The 16,984-nt window shown below is 44.3% G+C and overlaps 1 protein-coding gene across 4 annotated transcripts in view; it reads right to left on the bottom strand.

Annotated features, from left to right (window-relative positions):
- Positions 1 to 16,984, bottom strand: part of su(f) (cleavage stimulation factor subunit su(f)) — a 92,258-nt gene that overhangs the window by 66,982 nt on the left and 8,292 nt on the right. For all 4 annotated transcript variants that reach the window (XM_075872275.1, XM_075872279.1, XM_075872276.1 and 1 more), the window contains exon 3: positions 16,208 to 16,303. In XM_075872275.1, coding sequence (XP_075728390.1) covers positions 16,208 to 16,303 — 96 coding nt within the window. The remainder of the gene's footprint in view (positions 1 to 16,207; positions 16,304 to 16,984) is intronic.

Raw genomic sequence — 16,984 nt, 5'->3', positions numbered from 1 at the left:
TCCCAAATTTTAATCCACTCCCTCATATATGGCTTACTGTAGACTACATTAGGGGCAGTATTGATGATACCAGAAAATAATCCCAAGGATAGTACAAGGAATGTTGTTTGCAGTGATTGTAACGTAAATGTGAAGAAAGAAAAGTGGACGCAAAAATAACTTGTCAACGGCAGAGACAGAACCTGCGACCTTCGAATAACGCGTCCGATGCTGTAGCAACTGAGCTACAGCAGTGGTCATCCCTACCGTCCATTTTATGAGGTGAATCAACGTGCATTTAAACCTGAGAGTGCTAGCGCTGCCGTAGCGATGGCGGAAAGTAATGGCTACTAGCCATGGAATGGCTGAATTGTTCCTGGTGCACCGAAAATTTGCCACCAGCTTCACTCTTTTAACTGTCTTCTGTGAAATAGAGACCCTGAAACACATTGGTGGCTGATCCCAACAATCAGGCAAGTATTCATTAAACGACTCAAGAGTCGCTAGGAGCTGGCCGGACTTGTGGAGTTTTCAAATGGTAGAGCATCTGCCTTCAAACTGGACGTACAAAGTAAAGTTTTACGCACCTTTCGGCATAGATTTTTTTTCCCAAAGGGGAGACGGGGTACCCTCACTTGCATCTTTAGTAGCGTCGGTACTCGTCTTCAGATTCCCTCCCCTTTTCACTCTTCTTTCAGTGCCCTGCATAACCTTATACCCTTCCTAACAATGCCGTGTCACGTGGGTCGCTAGAGTAGTCTTTTGTAACATCAATCTATGATCATGATCTGATCGTCCATTTGAATTAGTACCAACGTGATTCAAAGACATTGCGAAAGGGACATTTTTCATTTTCTCGGTATGCAGTGTCAATATTTCCACACACTGGAGTCTGACAACACACGCATTATTTTGCTTCAATTTTTTAAATTTCTTTCCGAGCATCCACAAGCCAGGCCCACAGCGATGAACATCGTCTCGACAAGTCGAGACAGGTCCCGAGTTCGCAAGCTCCGAGCCTTGCATGCAGCCCAAATCGCAGAAATCAGTCGGGCCCACTGGACAACAATTCACTCGTTTACCTGCATCGCAGGCAGATGACAAATCTGTTGCAGGTGCGTCGCAAGGCTTTTCTGTAGCGACTTCGGACTGCCACGACACGTCACCTAGCTGCACTCCCCATATCGAAACCTAAAATGTCTAAAGCAGCGGTCTCGATAAAAGACGAGACTGCAATATTCAGAAATGGCTGATCGTTGACAAGCCCACAAACAAGAGAGAGAGAGAACATCATCGGCAAATGGCACACGGGACTAGCGCACCTTCGAGGGCTCCATTTCTGTATGCTTGGCCGGCGTCTGGTTTTTCACAAATGACGCTGCCAAATTTATAACTACAGTAAGCTACGTTTGGGTATTGCAGTCCTGTTGCCACGCCACCAAGAAGCAATCTTTCCCGTTAATAGAATCTCTCTCTCCACTTCGGCAAACACATCTGCAAGGGAAATTTTTCCTTCTGCCTTCTCGCACGAACTCCAGCTAAGAGACTGCAGAATGTTCACGAGATTTATTTATTTATTTTATTTATTTTCAAATACCGCAGCCCAATACAAGGCTATTGCAGGAGTGGGGTACATTTACATGAACAAAATACACCGATTACAAGGTTGACATAAAAAGATGATTTATTATAACAGTGCGTCTACAAATTCCGACAACGATAATGCACGAATACTACCGGGTAAGTCATTGCACATTTCAATAACTCTAGGAAAAAAACTGTTCTTGAAAATGTTCGTGTGTGTAAAGGCTTTAAGTTGAGGCTGTGGTAACGTCTAGTTGAAAGAGTATCTGCATATGAGATGTAATCATCTGAAGATAGTCGACAGGATGAGTGAAGAAATGAATGCAATAGCTTCAAAGAATCGGTATCCCGTCTGGCGGATAGGAGAGGGAGTTTCAAGGAAGTCATTGCTGATGAAGGTGAAAAGTTATGATCGTAGCGATGACAAATGAAACGAACCGCCTTCCTTTTAACATTTTCAATTTTGTTGACGTCGCATGTTATATACGGGTTCCAGATACATGAAGCATATTCTAGTATAGGGCGTATGAGCGTTTTATACAACAGTAACTTGGTGCATTTCGGAGATTTAGATGACGTACGACGCAGGTAACCTAATTTTTTCAGTGCTTTGGATGTGATGTAATCAATATGCCGCGAACAATGTAAGTTGTGTGATAAGATAACCCCAAGGTATTTATACTCTTGTGTCCGGGGAATTATAGTGTTCTCGAAAGTGTAATCATGCAGCAGCGGAGAACGGCTGTTAGTGAATGATACCATTACAGTTTTCTGAAAGTTAATGCGCATCTGCCAAAGCCTGCACCATGCTGGTGAAGGAATCCTGAAGTAAGGCATGATCGCTAGGAGAAGAAATTACTTGATATAAGACGCAGTCGTCGGCATAAAGACGGACCTGAGACCTCGAATTGTTCGGAAGGTCATTTATAAATATTAAAAATAATAAAGGTCCTAGAACGGATCCCTGTGGAACACCCGAAGTTACATCGACAGTTGAGGACGAAGTGGAGTGGAATGACACATATTGAGATCGAGATTTAAGAAAGCTAGTTATCCAGTTGGTTAATCGAGGGTTGTTTAAAATAGCATCAGTTTTACTTAGCAGCTTGTTGTGTATAACGGTGTCGAAGGCCTTGGAAAAGTCTATGAATAACGCGTCAATCTGATTGCCGATGTCAAGATTGCTGAATATGTCATGCGCAAATTCGACCAATTGTGTTAGTGTGCTGAAACCACGACGAAAGCCATGTTAATGTTCGAGAGTAGGTTATTTGACTCAAGATATTCCGTTATATGATTGTGAATGACATGCTCAAGCAGTTTACCAGAATTTGAAGTAAGTGATATCGGTCTATAGTTACACAGGAGTTGCTTGTTACTAGACTTATGCAAGGGCAAGACTTTGGCTAGTTTCCAGGACTGGGGGACAGTGCTTGAAAATACGGATTTTCGAAAAACGATTAACAAATAACGTGCACACCACAGAGAGTATCATACGAGAAAGCTGTTTGAAATGTCGTCGGGACCAGTGCACTTTTTTGTGTCTAACTTAAGTATCATGTTAAGAATGCTGTTTTCGTTAATCAACACATCATCAATAGCTAGCTCAGGATTAGGGCTTCTAAATACTGGGAGAGAACTGTTGTCATGCATGAATACAGACTGAAAGTAGACATTGAAAGCGTTAGCTATTTCAAGTGGGTCTGAAATAGCCTTACCGTCTAGCATAAACGATATGGTATCAGTTTTAGTTGGTGATATGGAAGTCCAAAATTTGCGTGGGTTGGATTGAAGTAATCTTGGAAGCTCAACTTGAAAATAAAAGTCTTTAGCTTTTTGCAATTCGGTACGTAGTTGCTGCACGGTATTATTAAATCGAACGATACTGTCCGGATCTTGCGTCTTTTTTTGGCGCCGCAAACGACGAACGCGACGAGATGTATGCAGTAGAGTGCGATTCATCCAAGGGACTTTGGGATTTCTTTTTTTAAACTTAAGGGGGACAAAGTTATTAATGCATAGTTCAACGATGCGCTCAAATTCTTCAACCAGTTTATCAACGTTTTCGTCTTCGCGAACACCAAGCGCTTGAAAAGAATCAAAGTTAAATGCAAGGGTGTCCGTTATTGACGCGTCATCAGCACGAGAAAAGTCAGGGAAATGAGTAATATTGGGCTGTACTTTAGTCATTGGAGAGGGGATTGAAACGAACACAGCTTTGTGGTCAGAAATGCCATCAATTACTTCGTACTGAAAACCAGTTTCAACTAGATGAGAACTTAAGAAGACCAGATCAAGGACAGATGTGTTTCGGGTAGGTGTTTGCAAGATTTGAGTAAGACCAAGGGATAATGAAAGAGATCAAAGTTCCCTACAAATGGTCAGATCATGGCCGGTGCAACACAGAGTTCGCCAATCAATACCAGGAGCATTGAAATCCCCATGAACACAATCTCCGAGGTGCTGAAGTCTTGTTCGTGCATGAACAAGCTAAGCTTTTCTAAAGTTTTTATTGGAGAACCAGGTGCTCTATAGCACACACCAACAATCATAGACAGCCCTTTTGAACATAGCTTACACCAAGTAACCTCAACATTAGGCATATCAGGAAGCACAGAAAATTTTATGTCGGAACAAAGAAGAAGAGCGACACCACCCCCTTTACCACAAGACCGGTCGTTCCATATTGCTACATAGCCTAGGGGTGTTAATTCGGAATCGTACACGTCGCTGTGTAACCAAGTCTCTGTTATCGCAATTACATGGGGTGAATATGATGATACAAGAGCGAGTAAAGGTATAAGCTTGTTCACAATGCTTCTTGCATTCAAACACAAAAAACTTATACTGCTGTTACATGGCTGCAATGTCTGATGAACCATGTCTCATCATTATTAATTCGTTATTCACCACTGTTCTGCTTCGCAAATAATTTGCATTGGTACCACTGCACATTATGCATTGGATCACGGAGCATCATTCTCAGTGATGTTCAACTTGCACAAGACTTCCTCGATAGAAAGACGAGCTATGCGGACGCAACTGCCAAGTGATCCAAAGAGACCGACGAATAATCTTTAAGGTACCCATTTACTTTAGTGCAATGAAAAGCTTACGAGCCCGAGTGTCTAAAGATGGAACGAAAGTGTGGGAAAATACTGCAAAACATTTGTAATACGATTTTTTCTATCTGAGGCAAATATGAAATTTAACACACACGCGGACACATGTGAAAACGCATACTACGAACAGTCAGCGCGAGAGCTGTTCGTGTTGAAAGAGGGTGATTTACTACATATGCGCGTGTGCCATGGCTCGTATGGTCCAAGCCGCTTCTCACCATGCGAGCACTTTTTACCTCGTAAGCAGCACAGAATTGAATGGGGATGAACAATAATATGCACACTCTAATTTGGGGACTAATTATGGTGCTTATGACATTATCAGACGTGTTTATGCACAGCATAGTGACAGACTTCGTAATCAGGCTTCAAAGCTTTTCCACTAAGCTGCACCACGTACCGGTTTTTGTTACTTTCGAACACTATTTAAAACTATAAATCCTGCTTAGCTCGTGAAAAGAATGCTCAAGTCTGTCACTATATTTCGCGGTCTTATTTCCCCCACAATCTAATCGCACGCTCTGACCATTAGTAGATTTCTTTAAAGGACACAAATGCAAATATCAAGTCAGCATTGATTGGTGAAATAGCGGTCCCGAAACCTCATAGTGCTCCTTTAGTGCCTAGGAAATGGTTATTTTTAAATAAAATGATTCAGTGGTCCGCATCACGTTTGCGCACTTCAAATCACTGCCTGAAAACGGATCTCCCGACGTAGCAGTTGCCTTGACCAACGTTACCCATCTTTTGCCACAGCAAAAGTAGCGGGAGCCCTGGCAGCAACAACGGCCATTGAAAAATTTTCTGCTTGCTTGGTTTAATTGGGCCCCACTAGATGGCACCACCTATCAGCCTAAGCAAGTGAAAACTGAACTGTTCAACTACTTTTGCCATTCCCCATATTAACGCCAGGCTTTTTTTTTTTTTTTTTTCAAACAGAAACTGCACCTAGTTTGATTGCCAGTGATTCATTGTAGTCAGACCCTTTGACATCATTGTCATCATTTCAAAATATCCCACCCATAGGGTATTAGGCGTCCTATATTTACCTCCTCAATTTCTCAATTATTAGAACGCTGCTGTTGATAATATTGACGTTTTAGATGACACCAAACATTGATCTACAACTCTGACGTAAATTGTTATTTGCATTTAGTGTGACATTTAAGCGCTGCACAAGTTTACAATGCCGAAATCTCACAACAGGCTCTTAAAAACTTGTTGCCGGATCATTCATCATGGTTTGTGATAGTCATTTTATCGAAGTCTACTAGCGATGGCACCTTCACAAGACTTACCTGAAGTTACTTCGAGTCATTGCTGGCAGGCAGTCCAAGTCATTACCATTCCATGTTGCTTATAAAAACCTCAGTGAACACTGTCCTACACTCCCAGCAGCAATATAACCCCAATCACTAAAACAAAAATCCAACTCTCATACTCGGCACCATGAACGAGAAACACAGTGTGAAAGGTTGGGCATGAAAAACTAGGACACAGACGAGATCAACATAAAAAACTTATCTTCTCACGATCTGTTTTCATTTTGACCTTGTTGAATATTCTGCTTGTCTTGCCTCGAGTACCAATCGTAACTAATCAATCCATAACCAATTATAACAAATTAAAAGTTGAAAGGACCCATGTATGACCCAAATTTTGCAAGGGCAGATGTAATTAGAGAAAGCAAGACACCGTGGCACAGTGCGAGCAAATACAGTGAAAACTGGATATATTAAATTCAAAGGGGGTCGTAAAATAGTTAGATACAGTTGAGCCCACATATAATGGCCCCACTTAAAACGAACTTTTTAAAACGAACAAAATCTGCGTGACCGTAAAAATATACATTGGTTCAATGGCACAAAATCGCACTTACAACGGACGTCTTCGAGCGCCACCGATCAGTTACAGCGAATGGGGTCGGCGCTCAGCCGTTCCCCGAGAAACCACTTTCGACTACTGATCAGGCATCGAGCAGGAGGTGCAGGAGGTGCCCATCGAGCAGGATCAGTAGCAGGAGGTGCCCATACACTCTTATTGTTAAACGCTGACCCTGCCTCTGCGCCCCTCTAGTTGCCGCTCTTCCTGACCGCATTTTGTTACGCACCCCTCCGGGCTTTGTCCTCCCGCTACTCTGAGCATCCCGCATCGCCAGATGGGGCCTATGTTTTCACACCGCCACTGATCTTTCAAAGACCGGTCGGCCATCTCCTATGTGTTTGATCGCTGGTACTAGACAGTTATAGTTTACGGTTAACGTGATAGGGGAGGTTAAGGGAATGAGGTTACCGTGCAGCAAACGTTCATTGTGGTCAGCATCTTATAGTTTAGCGGGATAGCATTTACGTGGTCATAGCCTCCTTTATTTTTCGAACGCTCGTCATCTATGGCGGCGCAACCTACGTAGGGTTAAGGGTCTTTGTACTTAGCCTTTGAGATCAGCAACTTTGGCATTTGCTAATTTCAGAGGCTATGCCTTGTATTGAAGGGGTCGCCTGCTGAATGACTTATGTAGGATTAATTATAATTATGTTTACGCCTTTTTAAAACTTTTTACGTTATTTGTGTTGTACATAGGTTCCAAAATCATAAAAACTAATTTGAAGACAACCCTACTTAAGAGACGCCACCACCACAGTTCTGACGATAGCCGTTTTGCAAGTGACCGCAGATAATCGGCAGGCAAGGAAAATCTAGGAGGCTGTGACGTGGTTTATGTGCCCCAGCTGGGATTGTGGCGCCACCTATCGGACGGTTAATAAGTTAGACAGTGAAATGGAAAAGAAAACGAGAATGCTCGCCTATGCCAACGCGCGAAGCATTGTTGCAAGTTTATTTTACTAATAATGAAAGCAAATAAATATGAACCACGCACCGGATGCGAAAAAAATTATGTTGCCGATTCGTTTACATCGATCTTGCAGTTAGGCCTGGACGCGTTCGAAATGGGAAGCAAACTCAAAAATTACGCCAACTTATCCGTAATACTTGGTCATCGAAGCTAACTGAAGGCAAGCTAAGCCACTTTAAACAGTCGTTTGCTGCAAACAAGGTGAATCTTTGATTAACTACGCCAAAATCACTTCGAAGCGGGCGTCCGAGAGCGTCACCATGTTTATGCACACTTCGTACACTTACGCTACCACGGTAACCTTAAATCTGAAAAATACCGTATGTACAGCAAGCGGTACGGGTAACGTACGTATATGCACATGCGCACTTCAATTCCGGTATCACGGTAGGCCCGGTATACTATAACTGTCTACTGTTGTTGGCGTCGCCGGCCTGGAGTGACCAGACCATTTGTCAACATCGTCAACCACAGACTGTATCCGATCGTCTGCGTCTAGTGCACGCGTGTATGCTACTGCACAGACTCTGATAATTAGGGATTAGTTTTGTGTTTAGGACCCGTTCTCGCTCACTTCGCATTCGGTTCAGCATGTCTTCCGCACGCGTGTGGAAGCGTGAAAACGGCTGTTAATTTGAGCAGCACGAATTGCGAAATATTGAAGTCTGTGAGGCCACGCAAACCCTCCGGCGCAACAAAAAGATTTTTTTGACCACGGCCACCGATTCTTTGAACACCGCCGCGAGCACCGATCCAGGCGGCCTTGCTTTGACTTCTGCGCGTGGAGGCACTAAGTCTTTCTACGTGCGAGTTGCGGGTTTCGCGGACCTTTCAAGCAAGCTACCCAACCTCCCTCCTTCCCCGAGTGTTTTGATTTTCAAGGTCACCCTCCCGCCGTGTCCTCCTCTCTTCACTCTATTGCAACTCTTTGCCCTTCTCTCGCAAATCTGCTCTCCTCTTTTGATCGCAACCCCTTTGCCAGTCTCCACCGCTCCGCGACGCCAGCCACGCTGGCTCGAGTTAAGTTTCGTTTTCCAACTAGAAACCGAACCAGAACTGTTCCACGCGTTCTGGCATGTGTGTCGTGTGTGCGCGTCTTGCTCGCTCTTGGTGTGCGTGTGTGATCAGGATGGCAGACGGGACGGCTTGCACGCTTTTTCCTGCTGCTCAACAAAACGTCAAAAGTGTGACCGCTTGGCTTGAGCGTAATCTGCACATTAGGTGCCACATTGCTCATAGCTGTTGACCACCTGGCAGCCAACTTGCTGCTTCGGACGTCCCAGTATTCGGTTGTGGAGATAGTGAATATTTCATGAGCGGCAGTGACGGCTACATGCGCGCGAAACTGTATTCGTGAGGCCGACTTCGTTGATGTCGGGCTCGATGCCAAGCCTGAAGCTTCCGAACAGGATCGCTTCGGGGACGATTTGTGGCAGCGCGCCGTCGACTCCGACATGGGAGAGCGGGTGGAACATCTGTTGCGACAGTCTCATTACGGTCGATGATGATGCCGACACCGCGAAACCGTGCACTGATTAGGGCATTGTGAATGAAGTACGCGGCAAGAGCAATTTGGAGGAATCGAATTGCGAGAACGATGAAACTTCGAAACCCGTCTCTGATGCAGCTTACGCCACGGGCCTCGGCGAGCAAGCACACTACTGTATGAAATAAACTAGGGACCACCCTTATCGCTTCTGCTCATCGAAACATGTGCATCACGAAGACTTTTTTGGGCAAAAAAAAAAAACCTTGTGTTTTCATTCGCAACTTTTTTTGAAAGCTGTGTTTCATTTACTACAAACTTCGGGATACAGCAAACTGATGCCGCGTCAGGCACAGGTTCGTTATAAGCGGGCTCGACTGTATACAGAGATAGTCTAAAAATGGAACTTTTTTTGAAAGCTGTGTTTCATTTACTACAAACTTCGGGATACAGCAAACTGATGCCGCATCAGGCACAGGTTCGTTATAAGCGGGCTCGACTGTATACAGAGATAGTCTAAAAATGGAAGTATGCATAACTGAGCATTCCAACATGTACAAAAAAATTCACTTGTTTCATTTTAAGTACAGCACAACATGTCTCTTGCTTGGACCTGTCTGCATTGGTTTTAAATGCAGTTGCTTCCACATAACACACGGGATCTTAGAGTCCAAATCAACTTGAAAGCTTCCTTCTTAAATGCAGCTTACATAAAAATTCAGCACATCTCAAGCACAGGAGATCACACAGGACAATCTTCTCTTGCAGTCGGAGAATAAGTAAAGGAATCTTTTTCCCAAAATTTGATGGCAGCCGCACGGACATCAGCGATGAAAAAGCGTTTAACACGGCTACGTCGGCACACTGTTTCGGACTCGCTTTGTGGGTTTCTCAGCACGAACTCAAGCGAGAACAATGAGTTCTGCTTGTGACCTCTGCAACGGCTTGCCTTCTCGTATGTGTCTGGCCAAGATCGGTTACATGAATGCGGCATTTCGCGAAATGGACGCCTTTAGGAAAGGTGCCTTTTGGACATCTTCCATCCAGCCAACATTCCCCGGCGCCGGACGTCGGCACGCCGTTGCAGTTAGTTTGCCCCTAGGCTAGCACAGACACTGCTTAAATATTTATCCGGGCTCTACGAGCCACTCACATTTTGAAACCTGTACCTTGCTTACTTTGCTCCATTCATTTCACTGCCTTTTAGATTCTATCTGTGCTTGACAGCGCCTGCTGAAACAGTGCCATTTGTCAGTAGGAATGTCTCGACTGACATCCATTAGGAAGTTAAGAATTCACTTGAAGGGCGGTGTTCGATGCATCAAATGTTACCCACTAGAGTTGAATACATGTATTCATGTAGCATGGTGCCGTACTTTTAAAGAATATTTTCAAACGATGTTACTCCACTATTTTATACAGCAAACTATTCCATATATCCAGGTTTAACTGTACTGCATTCCTTTGCATCCCAAGTACACATGCCCAACCTCTCAAACCGTGAATTGCAGCCCTCACCAACGCGCTAAAACATTCTCGCATATCAACGAGTTTTCTCAGGCATCCCTGGAAGAAATGTTTCGTCAGCCACATTATGGGAACCACAAAGTGCATTCTAACGGCAGCCACACGGTCCAGCGGGCAGTGGGGACGTCCCAGCAATCCCCCTGACACAAAGCAACCAACACTACCACCTGTTTCAGTGTCGGCTCAAGACATTTCAACCTCCCCAAAAGTGCGCCCCAGAAGAAACACAGACACAATAAATTTAAAACACTTAAGAAACCCATTTAGGCAAACAAGGTAACAACTCATTTATTGAGCTACAGCAAGACGATTGTGCCCTTTTCCAATGCAGCTCGTAGAATCTCACTTAAGAACAAACGAAGCCCTGTTGCTTGTCATGCAGAGTGCGTTATCTGAGAAAAAAAAAAGTGTCTCCAATGACTTTTTATTTCGTATTTTCTTTTTCTTTCTTTTCTCTCTTTTCTTTTTCTTTTTTTTTACTTGAAGAAAGAAGAGACAGGACACCGTGTGTTATGTGTAGTGTTGCCGCAACCCGCGTTTGTGGCACGTGAAATGTACGTGGTCGAGTGCGGGTGATCGCATGCAAACCGAGACGTGTCTTCCAAACTTTCACACAAATCTCTCTCTCGCATGCACACACATTCAAATTCACAAGCCATGCAGCTGAGAAAAACACACATTTGGCATGACCTTATTGTGATCAGGCTGAAATCCACCAAACACTATTGGGCGAAGGTAGCTACGTTAACAGGTTTTTTTTGCTTAAAGGGGCCCAGCAACAATTTTACAGTGCAGTCACAAAATGGTATCGATCGATAGTCCAGACTCCCGAGAACACGCGAGCCAGACACAGCGTAGCAAGCCGCCTGGAATTCACAATTAATTTTCAAAGCTGGCCAGAAATCATCCCCTATTGAGAACTAAACCGCCCCTTCTTGAGAGCCATAAACCCAAACGATCACGCCATAAATCCAAAGTCCACAGCTATTAGCTAATTAGCACCGTGAGCTGCTTAGTTACCACAGCCGCCGCGGAATGCCGCAACGCGCCCGCACGCTCGTTTGCACAGAAAGTAAGTCGTACATTCAAAGAAACAAAAAGGACGTTTTCAAGGACATGACGCATGCTCACGAATGAAAGCACCTTCCTGCTCTCGCTATCATCCTCCTGCAGAGCTTTCAGCACACCTGCTGGTACAAAAGGAGACAGAAAACGGCTGGAAGCGTGTGATAAATCTTCGATGTAACTGCGCTTGTACTTGACAAATTCCCAATATTCTTGCAGCAGCCAATTCGTGAAGCAATAGGCGCAGCAATTTGATTATTACTTGTAAGTTTGCAGGGCCCCTTTAACGGTCTAAGTGAATATGAATAGCAAACAATATATGCAAGTACATATGTTGAATCTTATGCGTATAAAGAAAACAAGCTCAGGAGCCGTTTCCCAGTGAGCGAAACGTGGCAAATCAAAACTTGGCAAGGGCATGCCCGACGTATTACTTTCCTTTCTTTTTGTGATAGCTGGCCGCCATTCTAGGAACGCTGTTTTGGGGTTAAATAGGCCTAGAGATTTTTCCAGCACTCATTAGCACATACAATGGCTCAACAAAAGGACAATTAGTTGATTATGAAAATGTGGCTTAGGAATTCAATAACCATTTTATGTCTGAATGTGTAGTCTTACCACCTTCAATTTGAACTACCTTCGACGATCATGTGGGTGGAAGCCCTTTCAAAGAAGGAGCTAGACCTCAGTTCAGGACAGCTGCATGGCTTGGAACACGTCGATTCCAAGCAATCAGCACCATAGTTTAGTGGGTCTACACCACTGAACTCTGAGCTTAGACTTTGACCAATGAATATTGGTGTGGACCAAGAAACTTTGGTCTAGGCCAGTCAGCGTTGGTCTAAGCCCGTACACACGCACACTGGTCTCCATCTAGCCAATCTTACGCAATGAGTGCAGCACTTTTAAAGAAGCCGACGAGATCAGTTTTTAGCTTCACTGACAACCTCACAGACATTCAAACAGGATGATGCTGTGTGCAGTAGCTTCTATGCACATGAAGGCACACAACATCACAAATGCAAGGATAAGTACCGAATGGCAGATTATTTTGGGGGGACCAAGTTGTATAGTCTGATGACTGCTGCATTGAACGCAACAGCAACCTTTTGAACGGTTACGGAAAATCTAGCTCCCACAACAGTTTCAAAGCACTGGAATCAAATACAGGAATGCCCTAGAAAATTTCAGATGCGCGAATCGCTGCACATTGCGTAGAACTGACAGATTAGACCATGGTCACACGACCAGCGGCATCCCAAACTTGGGTTGAGACTTCAAGAAGAAGACTGACTGCACAGTCCGCCTTGCTTACATGTCAAATCGCTACACGCCCTTGCGCATGAAGCGATTTGGGTGGCCAAAAGTGCGGACCACATCACACCTCACTCACTCCCGAGCACTCACCCTACTTCACACGTCACAACCACACTCGCACAAACATCCTACACAAGCACACAGAAGAACCGAGTTAAAAAAGATACGCACAAGATGCGCCTGCCCCATTCAAGAAGGCTAAAGCACAGAGTTGTCTTTTGTCAGCGCTCTGACCGAGTTAACCTGAGCTCAAAATTTGATTCGAGCTACGATTTTTAAACCAATCACATTATGTAATGGCTTTTCAGCAATTATTTCTATTCTTATATATCGAATGATTTTAACCGAGTAGGCCTCCCTGAGTTCAAAATTGCAAGCCAGCAGCCTCACCACACTAGACTATCAATATGAACTGAAATCTGTGCTGCCAGACACAACTGGAACAAAAAGGCTGTACTGCACAGAAATACACAACACGAAATCTCAAAATCTATTGTTCAAATCTGCTAACATAACTTAAAACTCCAGAAATGCTACCATTTCGTTTGCATAGCCATCACTACTTCCGTTACTGTTCCCTCAAAACTGCAACAGGGCTTCACAACCCTGCTCTATCTTACTGCCATGGAGAATGTGCGCGTACACAAATACATCTCAACTATACTCCATGTTGCAACTGAAACTTTTTTGACATCTCGCACAACAACCAACAATCTTGCTACACCCACGATTTTTCAAACAGTAGATGGTTGATGAGGCCACATAACACGTATAAGGGTTAATGACGCAATGTTCTAGTCAGCAACGAACCACCCGCTGGCCCTGTGGAAAGCTCATTCAAGTGCAGTAAATGACTACGCTGTTGCAGGAAGATAACATGCTTGTTTAAATATAGGACGCATATGAAGGGACACTATAAGCGAAACCAAGAAAAAACCAACAATGCGAGCAAGGACGTACCGCAGGACATTGCGCAAACAACCAAAGGTGAGATCCCCGAAGGCTGATCCGATTACTACAATCGTTTAATTTACAGCACCACAGAAGCCACAGCAGAGGCTCTAACCTATACGCGAAACCTCTGCCATCAAATTGCCAAGAAACATGCCACAACCAAAAGATACGCACAAGATGCGCCTGCCCCATTTAAGAAGGCTGAAGCACAGAGTTGTCTTTTCTCAGCGCTCTGACTAACCTGGAGTTATGCCAACAGCATCAAAGATTCAAAGCAGCACGAAAGCCAACAGTGTTGTGGAAAGACGCAACTGTCAAAATACATTTGCCTTTACACACACGCTCTCTCTCTCTCTCTCTCACACAAACACACACACACATGCACACACACTCTGGCTAACCAATACACCCAGATTTCACAGCCATCCATACAGTGTGCAGATTCAACTACTTACTGCAAGTTTTTTTTTGTCTTTCTTTCCCTGACAGGGCACTCAAAAGAGGTTCCGCAGAAACTGTACCTAAATTACTGGCAAACTTGGTGTAACGATCGAGGGGACTCACAATCTAAGTAATTGCACAGAACTGTCGCACCTTAACACATGATTGAAGTATTTCATAAAACAAGGTATGATCATAATCTGTCTTTTGCCACGATAACACCCAAACTAACCGCCTTTTTATTTTTTAATCTCTAATGTATGCTGATTAGTTGTCGTCTGGTGTGCAATCATCTCCCACATTACCAGTACTTGCAAACTCGGTGAGAGCACCGACCGTGGCACTTAGGCGAAGACTCCTGGCTTTACACTGAGACTTTAGTAGCATCAACAGCAAAATTAATGGCACTCTCTAAAATTATCATTGTAGCTAATTTATTATTCTATTGAGCACAAAATTTCGCACATTGCAACTTTGTAGGCAGCCATGGCCATCAGTAACATTCAATTTCGAGTGCCCGAGTTCCACCTTGTTGCCCAGAATCGGCTTTGTGCACACTGTGACCGCTTCAGCAACAAGTACTCCGAAAAATTAAATTTCCGAATCCCTATACTGCACCTTCAGCTTACTGTAGCGAAGATAAGAAGGGGTCATGTCAGCCAACTTCATCATAAACTAAATGAGCACTGAGCAGGGACAGGACAGTGTTCTCAAGTACAAAATAGCAAAAAGTGGCAGTGTTCTCAAGTGCAATAAGTAGCAAGGCTACTGCTACTTTTGTTAGCTCTCACTTGACTCAATATTAAGAACACCCGTCTACAGCTGACAGCTTCTGTCTATTCAAGTACTAACCTCGCAACCTGTGCTCTGGGCGGGGAACCCTGTCGGCCGTAGACTGACGCATTCGTTGCCCAGTCATGTGAAAGCGATCCCATGCATCTTACTGTAAAACTGAAAGTAATTTCTTAAAAGCACTGCCCAATTAGCTTTGTCACAATTCCCACTGAGTGGAATCTTCAGGGATGGACTATCGTAAAAGACCGTCTGCCATAACCCTTAGCCTTCGCAACACTGCACGAAAGTCGGGGAGCAACGTTTCATGTAGAACCTCTTTTCACACCCTGTAGCCCATAAAAGCATGCATGGGCTCCATCGTTTCTTTTTTTCAATTTAGATTAACCCAACTGTTTGTGCAACATGTGTAGTTGTTGTCTTTGAGATGTGTGCGTGATGGCACCTGTGCAGGAGAACAAGTCAAACTCCACTCAGTAATTGAGACCACAGTGAATGAACGGGAGACAACTTTGCTCTCTTCGAAGGAGGGGGGGGGGGGGGGGGTCACAGTTTATGAGGACACTTATCAAGAGACAAGACCCCCGCCGCCCCCAGACCCAACCCCGTGAAATGAAAAAAGAAATTTATTTGTCTTCAAGGAAGACCGCGTGGGGCTCCCCTCTAATCGACCAACCAGAAATGCTGCTACTTTTTACACACTCCACTATGCCAAAAACAAGCAGAGACAGGCAATGAGTTTTGAAGCATTACTAACAAAAAAGGCGTGTCGACTTGCAACCTTTCTGCTGAGGGCATGGCTTTAAAAATGTCAAATCCAAACAAAAGATACCAACCAGTTTAACTGCAACCGAATAGGTTTCACTACTCTCAATTCCAACATTCCACAGCGGGAAAAGTCGCAAGTGCCGACACACCCACTCTTGGGAAAAAGCGGCAGGGAGAGCAGAAAAAAACGGAGGTCGGGACAACAGAGGGGCTGTGTTGACGAAGCAGGCCCGAGGCGACGTGGAAGACACCAACTTAAATAAGAGAAAAAGAAAAAAAAGGCGAAGGTAGAAGTGAGAAATGTGGCAGATACGAAACCTCGTGTTCAATGTAAATCTTCCAGTAGCGGCCGGCATTGGGGAACTGCGTCACTATCTTCTCGTAGAGCGGCCGAGCCTCCTCGATCTTCTTGTTCTGCGCAGTCCGAGGGCCAAGGGAGTCGGCGCACACACAGGGCGATGGGAAAACAAAAATGAGAACACGTGCGTTAGAAAATGTGCAAAAAATGACTTTGCTTTTCATTGTTGAAAGCAAATTTTCCACTAGGCTTTCTTGCGTTACATCTTGGTTGCAAGTATGTTTTCTTTAACAATTTTTTTTACTCACCGCACAAGTTTTCATGAAACCCCGTACTTGAAACTGCAACGCGCGTTTTTTTTTTCCACTTTTGTTTCATTTGGTTTCCGCCCCAGACCCCATCAGAAATGCTCAGCACAAACTGAGCCTCATTGTTCGAGAAGGTTTACAATTATTACACATCGTTCACTTAAGACTGCACACAAGGCACTGATAAGGCTGGATTATTCAGCGGCACATGCATAAATGCTAAAGCGCGGCCCCGCTTGTCGGTTGATTGACAGCCGACACTCTGTTAATTCACCGCTATCAGTACCAGCGTGTATCGCTGTAATCGGACTTTCCATTCACCGACCACAAGTTGGGCCAAATGAATCGTTTAATCTTAGAACTACTGTCATCTCTCTTCGTCCACGTCACGACTTCCTCACAATATTTCAAAAAGTCGTCCGTGGTGCATGTTCTTTTAAACACAGTGCCGACACAAACCTACTACTATATCTAGTTTTTATGTAAGGC

This window comes from Rhipicephalus microplus, chromosome 8, assembly GCF_043290135.1.
Source record: "Rhipicephalus microplus isolate Deutch F79 chromosome 8, USDA_Rmic, whole genome shotgun sequence".
Classification (NCBI taxonomy): Eukaryota; Metazoa; Arthropoda; class Arachnida; order Ixodida; family Ixodidae; genus Rhipicephalus; species Rhipicephalus microplus.
Note: the sequence above shows the minus strand (reverse complement) of the source record. Positions and strands in the feature narration are given on the sequence as shown.